Consider the following 9,625-nt stretch of genomic DNA (forward strand, 5'->3'; position numbering starts at 1 on the left):
GACGACGGCGCCACCTAGGGCAGCGTGCCGCCTCGTAGTTTAGGTTGTTTTTATTTTTCTTAATTGCAAATGTGGACGCGTGGACTCTCGCCGGCCTTCATGGCCGGCTTTAATGGTTAATTAATGTTATTTTAATATACATGCGTTCTTTTTTTCCAAGCGCCGTCAAAATGGGTCGGGCCAGCGTTGGACGCACGCCCCGACACAAACGCGGAAGCGGACATCGTGTTCGCCTGTCCGACCCAAATGAATAAAAAGTGAACAAAATTGCCGTCCGTTTGGGTCGACGCGTTGGAGTTGCTCCAAGAACCGTACTGTATTATTGTGTTTCTAAAGTTGCAGTACCAAAGTGTTGCACTTGAACAGAAAAGTGTAATTTCTCCGGCTAGCGCCCCAGCAAAAATATCTAAACTCTCCTCGCCGAACCGCGCCTCTATCCCATCCATTCCCCTCTTCTCGCGGGCGGCTAGGGTTTTAGGTTCCCCTCTCCCCGCTCCCAAAAGGCAGCCCGTCTTCCTCTAGGGTTTTAGCCGCCTCCCTCCCAACCCCCCCTTGCTGCGTTCCCTTCACCGCACCGCCGCCTCCCCTTTCCCCAACGCCTCAGGCCACCGCTGCCCAGCAGTCTCCCGTGCCGCAGACATGTGGGCGCTCCGCAGAGCCGCCAACCCCCTCAGGTACCGCCCTTCCCCGCCTCCCTCTAGGGATTCAGATGCTCTTGCCCGGATGATATAGGTCAGTTGGTTTCAGCGGACAGTCTGACGCGTGATCTGTTCCATTAGCTCAGTATATTTCGTCGTGTCGCGGCGACGCCTGTTAAATCTCTTCTTCCTATAGATTCTTTTGATTTGATTCCCCGTGCCGTACTAGCGCGATCCCCAGTTAATAATAGGTCGCGATCTATCGTAACCATTGATAATAGCATCTCCAGGTGATGGGGGTTGGAAAGCTCGCACCGTCGTTGGGTTCATTTATTCCTTGATCTGTTCTGTAGTCGGAAATCGCAGTTCTCACCCTGACACCCTGCTTCCGCACGATGCTGTTGGATATCCACGTACCTGAAGCCTTGGCATTTCCCCGTTTCCTTTTTTCTTTCTGATGCTTGATTGAAGTACCATACTTGTCCTTTCTTTTACTTGATTGATGTCCAATTATGTGCCCACCTTTCATGAAATGAGCCAGTTATACCTATTTTATCTTCCTGTGGCTGCTTGCTCAGGACTATACAACATGTATCTTGTGTTGCATACATAGTTTAATTCTGTTAACTGGTTTAGCCGACATTTTTTGCTTCTGATTCAGGGTCAGTGCCCGCCAAGTTGCAAGTGTCCGGGGTTGCGCAAGCCTTGACGTACTTCTAAGTGCTGATGCTAAGAATGCAGAACAACACTCTGAGCAGGGTTGCCAGAAATCGTGTTGCTGCAGTACACCAAAGCCACCAGCCTGTCGGTTACCGTTCTCATCTGGCTGGTCCACGTGGAGTAGGAGTTTCTCTTCTCAGACTGGTGCAAATTCAGGTGACAAGGTCGATGACTTGGAGGACGGATTTTCTGATCTGGAGGTTCCACCAGAAGCTGATAAAAAGGATGTGGAGTTGCCATCTGAAGAGAGTTCTGATGATGATGCTGTTGATGGAATTGGCTTGTCGGGAGATGATGCTGATGCAAAACCTGACAAGGAGCCAATGAAGAAGGCCTCCCAGAGCCCCCTTCTCAAGGTGATGTTGGAAGCTCCAAGGAATGGTGTCTCTGGAACACTGAAGAAATGGCTTGATGGTGGCAATACATTTGATAGAAGTGATATCTTTTATGTCATTATGAACCTTAGGAAGCGGAAGTTCTACTTCAAAGCCTTGCAGGTGTTTAACTTTTACCCTTTATTATTTTTCTCTCTATTTTCCCATGATTGCGAATTCTTATTTTTTACACAATGCTCATATTATGAGTAGACATGCAAGCAATCTCTGGCTTAAATCAAAATGAAGTCAAAATTACCTTTTTACTGGATGCATTTGTACAACCTCAAGTCCTTTTTTGTTCTTCAAACCATTTATAGGACGCATATTATTTGTTTTTTGATAGCTATACAATGGAATTAGCATTCTGTGAACAATAAAACATGTTCCTAATATATCCTTTTGCCGTGTCAATCGCCACATGTTTATTTTCTTTACTACTTGTCTCTATAGTATCATGAGAATACATGACTGTTCTCATTGTAGTCGCGTATCACAGCATGTTTGTCTTATTACATGAAAGATAATTCATTCACTTTTACGCAGCTCCTGGAGTGGCTTGAAGATTCCAAAGTAATTGATCTGGGAGAACGTGATTATGCTTCGCGCCTTGATTTGGTAGCTAAAGTTCATGGTGTTTACAAAGCTGAAAAGTATATAGATAGCATTCCTATATCTCATAGGGGTGAGATTGTATACAGAACTCTTTTAGCTAATTGTGTGTCTGAAGCAAATGTGAAGAAGTCAGAGGAAGTCTTCAATAAGATGAAGGATCTTGGGTTCCCAGTTACAGTATTTGCTATCAATCAGCTTCTGCTACTGTACAAAAGGGTGGACAAGAAGAAGATTGCTGATGTTCTCGCGAAGATGGAAAAGGAGAATGTGAAACCATCACTCTTCACTTATAAGCTCCTTGTGGACACCAAAGGTGCTATAAGAGATATTGCAGGTATGGAAAAAGTTGTTGAGTCGATGCAGGCAGAAGGTGTTGAGCCAGATCTTCTGTTTCAAGCAACAATTGCAAAGCACTACATATTTGCTGGTCACCGTGAGAAAGCTGAAGCAATTTTGGAGTCAATGGAGGGTGGTGATATCAAAGGAAACCGCAATGCCTGCAAGATTTTATTACCTTTATATGCTTTTCTTGGAAAGAAGGATGATGTTGAGCGAATGTGGCAGGTTTGCGAGGCCAATCCTCGTCTAGATGAGTGCTTGTCTGCTATAGAATCTTTTGGTAGGCTTGGAGACGTTGAACGGGCGGAGAAAGTCTTTGAGGATATGTTTGCGACATGGAAAACGCTCTCCTCCAAATTCTACAATGCTTTGATGAAGGTGTATGCTGATCAAAACCTTTTCAAGAAGGGTAAGGAGCTAGCAAAGCGCATGGATGAGGATGGTTGCAGACTAGGCATCTCAACAATTGATTCACTGGTGAAGCTCTATGTGGGCGCTGGAGAGGTGGACAAAGCTGAATCTATACTGCACAAGCTGTCTAAAAGTAACAAGATGAAGCCTCAGTACAGCTCATACCTCATGTTGCTTGATACTTATTCAAAGAAAGGGGACATCCACAATTCAGAGAAGGTGTTTGACCAGTTGCGGCAGATGGGTTATAATGGGAGGGTTAGGCAGTACCAGTTGCTGCTAAATGCATATGTGCATGCAAAGACACCTGTTTATGGATTTAGAGAGAGGATGAAGGCTGATAACATTTTCCCCAACAGTGTCATCGCGTCTTTACTTGCTGCCACCGATCCATTCAACAAGAAGAAGACATTATCTGACATGCTCGAGTAGGATCTGGAATACCGTTAGGTTCATCCCGTTGCCATGCAATATACATTTGCTGCTTACGGGTTTCTGCTAAAGTATATGATTGAGATAATAATGTTTTGGTCATGTAACGAACCACTAGTGTTTGTTTTGCACTTGGGTGCTCATGCACTACTGAACTTTCTGCCAGGAATCGATATCGAGTTGCTGCCCTAGATTCTTATTTATGTTGATCCTTAAATTATGTCTCTTTCTACTTGTTTCCCTGTAAATATTCCCTATTTTACCAGCAATTTTTGAAGGACTGATGGGTGATGGCCTTAGATTGCTTTTTGTGGGAATTCTCCACTGATGCTCGTATGATGGATGTGGACATTGAAGTTTGTTCCTGGAATTTCTTCTTATAATAAAGTGTAGTGGTCTTGTCTATTCTGCAATGTTCCTTTGGAACAACCTATGAAGAAAATTTTAGGCCAACTTTACTTGGGTTTTAGAGCAATTCTGTAGGAATTCTAAAGGATAGGATTTTTTTTTTTGCAGCACTTAAGTTTGTAGGAATGATTCCTATTCCTATGTAGGATAGGAACAAATCCTTCATATTTCAAAGGAAAAAAGGACAATAGTCTAGAACCAAATTAAAAATTCATATCTTATGAATCAAGCGACATCTCTTTAATACTATAGGCAATTGAGATACTCCGAGAACTAAAGTGATCTCACTTTTCCTATTCCTCCAAAGAGGAATTAAGCTGAAAAACAGAAGTGTAGGACTCGCAACATTTGGCTATCGCATTGTCATTTGTGCCCCTCATTATTGTTTATAACTCAGGTCTTGAGAGATAAACCCTCCAGCCTTTGCTAGTTGAAAGTCTTATCACGAGCTTAATCCTACGAAGAAGCTATCCAGATTGGCGAAGTACTCCCTCCGTAAACAAATATAAAAGCGTTTACATTACTTGTTTGTTTACGGAGGGAGTACTAGTTGAGAATATTTCATGACAAACACAGATACAGCAAGGGAAGGCAAAATTCCCCTGAAGAAAGCAGCTTTCAACCAAGGATTTCCTGACGTCGGCGCCCAATGCCCCCGGCCGGGCGTCCCTCAGCCTGAAGACGCTCTCCACCACTGAGAGCTCGGTGGCCGTGGTGTCGGAACCGCAGAAGGCCGCCCAGTCGTTGACCACCATGCCGGCCGCGATGCCATCGCTCCCCCGGTTGACGGTGCCGGCGACGAGGGGCACCTGCAGCAGCGTCGACAGCTCGTCCAGGTCCTCCACCGACGTCTGCGGGTGAACCTACACACACGCACAGTCAGGTCGACGAGTTTCAGAAATCAAGCAGTGAGGTTGAATCGTAGGTAGGGTGTGATGAGGAGCGTAGCGTACAAGTCCCCCTTTGTTGGAGAAGGCGCAGGAGCTGCCGACCAGGATGCTCCCTGCGATGGTCTGCCTGAACACCTCCACCCCAAGAACGTCCGAGATGATCTCCTCGGTTTCCTTGGTGAGATCTGGTTTTGTGAGAGCCACGTGGTCGTTGCAGGCAATGCAGTTGCCGAGGGCGGAGAGCCGCTCGTCGACACGCTGGACGACCACCTCATCAGGCAGGCTATTCTTGAGGTGCTGGAGCTCTGTGGCAGGCAGGCATTTGAAACCCATGTCAGGTCACTGCTGACTCACTCACTGGACAAGGAAGGACCTTCCTTTCTTACCTTGGTCGTTAGTGGTGTGTGGTAGAAGAAGGCCCTTCTTGTTGCCCACGCACAATGTCCTGAGGATCCTCATGCCGCCGATGGATGCCTTGACCACCGGGACGGTGTCGGCGAGCTCGGCCTCAAACACACTGCAACCACAAGACAACGAGAGGACCAATTAGAAGACAAGAAGCCACCAGGGGTCGCGATTAACCAACCTGGTGAAATTCTCCGCCCCACCGGCCGGGACGAGGCAGTAGGCGTTGGTGAGCCTCGCGAACACCCCGACCTCGCACGAGTTCTCAAACTGAGAGACACCAAACCAAACCAAAGCATCATCGCATCGATCAATTTTTTTTTTAAGAAAAAGAGGAAATCTGATCAAGGCAGGCTGGATCGGAGGGGGACTTACGGGACGCCATTGTCGGACGAGCTCACGAAAACCTCTGCCGCCGGTGAGTAGGGTAGGGTTTAGCGGGCGGGCGGGGTTAGGCAGGCTCGATGAGGTGCGCGCAGTTGGTCAAGAACTCAATATATTTGGGTGATGGAGGTGAACTCCTCTTATAATACGCATCGCAGTCTGCACGTGCCGTGGTTACGTTCTCTCCAAGTTTATGCCCACCACGGATCTGCTCTTGGCTTTTGCTTTGCTTCAGTCGTTTTGGGTTTACGTTGGCGCCACGCTTCTCTCGCGCTGCCAGCCGCAGCGGCTCCTGGAGGTCAAATCCAATATAGGCAGCTCGTGTCATCCCCGTGGTGACAAAAGAAAAGGAAAATGTTGTCTTGCTGACGTTCTCCAGGAGGCTGGTGCTGACGAACTACCTTCTAACCGTGACCACCGATTCCTCGCCCCTTGCTGACGATATTTTTTGCCGCGGCCGACGATGTGGAAGCATCTTTTTTTGCTAGAACCGCCGACAATATTTTCTGGGACCGGCTAATTTTGTGGAGCGACCGGCGACTTTTGGAGATTTTCTTTCCTGAAATTTGTTTTTTGCTGGGAGACGGTCGTGCAAAGCCGACGACAACGAGTGAGGGCCGGTGATGGTAGTGTTGCTACTGGTGATGGAGGGGGGGGGGGGGGGGGGGTAGGAAAGGCGACGAGGTTTGCTACGCGCTAGATGGTGAGCCGCCAGATCCTCGCCTATGGTCCAAGGCCCCAAACGGGCTGGCAAGCGACCACTCTCGCGGGTGAGGGAATCTTTTTGTTCTCTTCTTTTCTGCTTTTTTTCACCATGTCGGCCTCTCTGGTGGCCACCTGTTGAATGTTGGGCCGGTCGACTAAATAATACCCTTAGTGCAACGTGTGGGCCTCTTTGGTGGCGTATCCCTCCTAAGTCGTGACTCCTCATGGTTAACTACTGTTTTTCCGCAAGAGTTATATCTCACTTATAGCGAGAGAGAAGCTGCTCTCGCGTCAGGCACAACACGCGCCGGCCGGCATATTAGTGTAGGACTCGCTCACTATATGTTCGCTCTGCTCTGGTTTTCTCCCATTTTTAATTTTTAATTTTTCTTTTATTTTTTTATATTTTAACCATTTTTTCTTTTCCCTTTTCTTCGTTATAATTCCAGTTTTCTTTATATTACACTTGTTTTCTTTGCTTTTCATGGTTTTCACTTGTTTTTATTTTCTTTTCTTTTATTCTTTGTTTTTCTTTTGGTTTTATTTTCTTTTCTCTGTTTTCATTGTTTTGTTTCTTTTATCTTTCTTCGGTTTCATTTATTTTCTCTGGTTTTTGTATTTATCTTCTTTTTCACCAATTTATTTGGTTTTCTTCGGGTTTTTTATTTATTTCTTTTTCTGTGCATTTCTTTATGGTTTTCACTAGTTTAAAAACCTTTTTGATTGTCATTTTTTTGTTTTCTATGTGTTGTTTGTATCTTTTTTCTTGGTTTTTAATACATGTTAAACATTTTAAAAGTACCCAGCTAATTTTTTTAAATAAATATTTTTGATGTATGTATTTTTCGTATACATCAACAACATGTTTTTATACAAGTTTAGTTCTTTTAGTTTACTTGATATTTTTTTAAATATATGTGTTTGATGACTACTTTTTTTTTTCATATTCATACATTTTGTGTCTACATCAGGAATGTTTAAATACATGATTAACATTTATTTTTGCAAATTTATGTTTGACAACTACTTTTTTCATGCAGATTGTATATTTTCCTTATACACCGGGATTTTTTTAATATAAGTTCAATTTTTTTGAAATATATGATTAAATTTTTTCATTACACGATCACCATTTTTCAAAAGTTTATGTTTTGTTGTTCAATTTTTTAATACACGTTTCAAATTTTCCATATACATAAGGAACATTTTTTATACACTTTTAATATTTTTAAATAGATGATTAACATTTTGTTCAAATATTTGATGACTAATTTTTTCATATACATTGTACATTTTTTGTATATATCAGGTACATTTTTAATACCTTTTTAACTTTTTTATATGCAATCAATTTTTTTATAGAACTAACAAAACAATAAAAGACATTTTTTTTGTGGGCATAAAAGATTCAACTTCATATAGACTTAACAGAAAAACCAAATAAGAGAGGCGCTTGCCCCATCAGGATTGGATCCCGCCGCCACTGCGACCCACATGTGTTCACTGAAAAAAGAGCAGTGCAGTTTTTATAAGCTCGTGGCAGGCCGCCTGGGCCTGGCCATGGACACGGCGCTGCGCGGGCGAGCTTTTGGTTCTACCTCGTTTTTCTACTGCCCGTTTATCCTGATTCCTTGTGCGCTTCTATCCTACGTGCATAATATTACCCAGATGATGATCTGTTAAATGCAAAGTTAAAAAAAGACTCTTCCTTCACATGGCAAAGTATAATGGTAGGCACAAATACACTGAAACGTGGCTACATTTGGCGAGTGGGGAACGAACACAACATCAATATCTGGGAAGATACCTGGATCCCAAACAATGCAACTAGGAAAATTGTAACGCCTAACGGAGGGAACATGATAACTAAGGTAGGTGATCTCATTGATCCTGCTTCTAATACTTGGGATGAAGACCTGATTGAACAAACTATGTGGTCAATCGATGTACAAAGGATTCTTTTAGTTCCCCTACCGCAACATGATATGCAAGATTTCATTGCCTGGAATTATACAAAAAAATGGTATTTTCTCGGTTCGATCAGCCTATTTTCTGGAGTGGGATCACCAGTATGGAAGTAAACTGAAACACTCTAATGGGATGGGGCGAACCACAGCTAACCCTATTTGGAGTAAGATATGGAAGTTAGCCTGTCCGGCAAAAGTTAAAATTTTCTTATGGCGTACGCTACATGGTACAATCCCATGCCGAGTTACGCTAGCAAACAGACATATGAAGATCTCACCCATCTGCCTCACGTGCTTGGAGGGTTTAGAAGATACAAAACATATGCTCTTCCGCTGTAGTAAAGCAAAGGAGGTCTGGAAGAGGCTAGGGATGGATGATATTATTGATAAAGCTTGTGAAGTTGACCGTGTGGGAGAGGCGGTGTTAGAGTATCTACTAGTCCTACCAGATCAACATTTGTGGATATTGGGTTACCATAATGTACGTGAGATGATTGCCATTTCAACATGGTACCTATGATGGGAGAAACGGAAGCTGGTACACAATGAAAAAACTCAAAATGTAACTCAGATCTCATTGGGATTCTTGCTCTAACAATTTTTTTTGTTAATGCATTATCACCAAGGCGTCGATCAAAATGGAGAGTTGGTCTTGTCCTTCAAAAGGTTTCGTTAAACTTAATGTTGATACTTTTTTATCACGATCTTCTTAGGGGCTCCATGGAAGCGGTCCTTCGAGACGACAAAGGCAGGTTCATAGCTGGAGGGAATGAGAAAATAGATTTTTGCGCAAATATGTTGATGGCGGAAGCTTTAGCGCCTTATTATAAATTCGGATAATTTGGAGGTGATTGATACTATGAATGGTGGAGGACAATCGACGGATGCAGCGGCAGCAATCTTTGATGACTGTTTTCATTATGCTTGTGATTTCGTTATTGCTATATTTGAGCATTATAATAGGGAAGCAAATAAAGTAGCTCATGAGCTTGCTAGATTAGCTAGATTTTCTTTGACTTCTGATTGGTTTGAGGAGCCTTTAAATGAAATTGTAATGATCCTCACAAATGATGTACTACTTACAAATGAATAAAGTCTGAGTTTTTTCAAAAAAAAGTTGTTGCTACAACATTTTCTAACAAACTCGCCCGTCGTCGTTTGACCCGAAAAAAAAGTTGCCCGTCGTTTCGAAGCTCTGAGAGCAACTCCAAAGGGCCGATCCATTTCGTCCGCCTGCGTCCGTTTGGGTCAGCGCGGACAACAGTGGCGGCCCAACGCGCCGACCCAAACCCAAATCACGTCTGCGTCGCGTCCGCGCCGACGCATTTGCGGCCCAA

At 43.9% G+C, this 9,625-nt stretch overlaps 2 protein-coding genes across 4 annotated transcripts; one reads left to right on the forward strand and one right to left on the reverse strand.

Moving 5' to 3' along the window:
• The first annotated feature begins 413 nt into the window (after positions 1-413).
• Positions 414-3,720, forward strand: LOC123078206 (pentatricopeptide repeat-containing protein At1g80270, mitochondrial). The gene is made up of 3 exons (XM_044500623.1): positions 414-674; positions 1,300-1,855; positions 2,279-3,720. Exons 1-3 carry the CDS (start codon positions 640-642, stop codon positions 3,527-3,529), a joined length of 1,842 nt encoding a protein of 613 aa, XP_044356558.1. The 5' UTR covers positions 414-639; the 3' UTR covers positions 3,530-3,720.
• Positions 3,721-4,137: 417 nt separating this feature from the next.
• Positions 4,138-5,774, reverse strand: LOC123078207 (eukaryotic translation initiation factor 6-2). Of its 3 annotated transcripts, none has more exons than XM_044500626.1 (5): positions 5,608-5,774; positions 5,410-5,502; positions 5,214-5,344; positions 4,891-5,132; positions 4,138-4,800 (listed from the first exon to the last, which is right to left on the reverse strand). In XM_044500626.1, exons 3-5 carry the CDS (start codon positions 5,284-5,286, stop codon positions 4,453-4,455), a joined length of 663 nt encoding a protein of 220 aa, XP_044356561.1. In that variant the 5' UTR covers positions 5,287-5,344; positions 5,410-5,502; positions 5,608-5,774; the 3' UTR covers positions 4,138-4,452. The 3 variants fall into 3 exon arrangements, with proteins under 3 accessions (XP_044356561.1, XP_044356560.1, XP_044356559.1); XM_044500625.1 differs by having other exon boundaries at positions 5,436-5,502; positions 5,608-5,773; XM_044500624.1 differs by having other exon boundaries at positions 5,414-5,502; positions 5,608-5,773.
• Between the last annotated feature and the right edge of the window lie 3,851 nt (positions 5,775-9,625).

Source organism: Triticum aestivum, chromosome 3D, assembly GCF_018294505.1.
Source record: "Triticum aestivum cultivar Chinese Spring chromosome 3D, IWGSC CS RefSeq v2.1, whole genome shotgun sequence".
NCBI classification, from domain to species: domain Eukaryota; kingdom Viridiplantae; phylum Streptophyta; class Magnoliopsida; order Poales; family Poaceae; genus Triticum; species Triticum aestivum.

Coding starts and splice junctions, on each gene's coding strand:
- LOC123078206 (XM_044500623.1), top strand. CDS start 640: ATGTGGGCGCTCCGCAGAGCCGCCAACCCCCTCAG. Junction 675..1,299: donor AGAGCCGCCAACCCCCTCAG/GTACCGCCCTTC, acceptor CTTCTGATTCAG/GGTCAGTGCCCGCCAAGTTG. Junction 1,856..2,278: donor TCTACTTCAAAGCCTTGCAG/GTGTTTAACTTT, acceptor ACTTTTACGCAG/CTCCTGGAGTGGCTTGAAGA.
- LOC123078207 (XM_044500626.1), bottom strand. CDS start 5,286: ATGAGGATCCTCAGGACATTGTGCGTGGGCAACAAGAAGGGCCTTCTT. Junction 5,133..5,213: donor ACACACCACTAACGACCAAG/GTAAGAAAGGAA, acceptor TGCCTGCCACAG/AGCTCCAGCACCTCAAGAAT. Junction 4,801..4,890: donor TCTCCAACAAAGGGGGACTT/GTACGCTACGCT, acceptor GCGTGTGTGTAG/GTTCACCCGCAGACGTCGGT.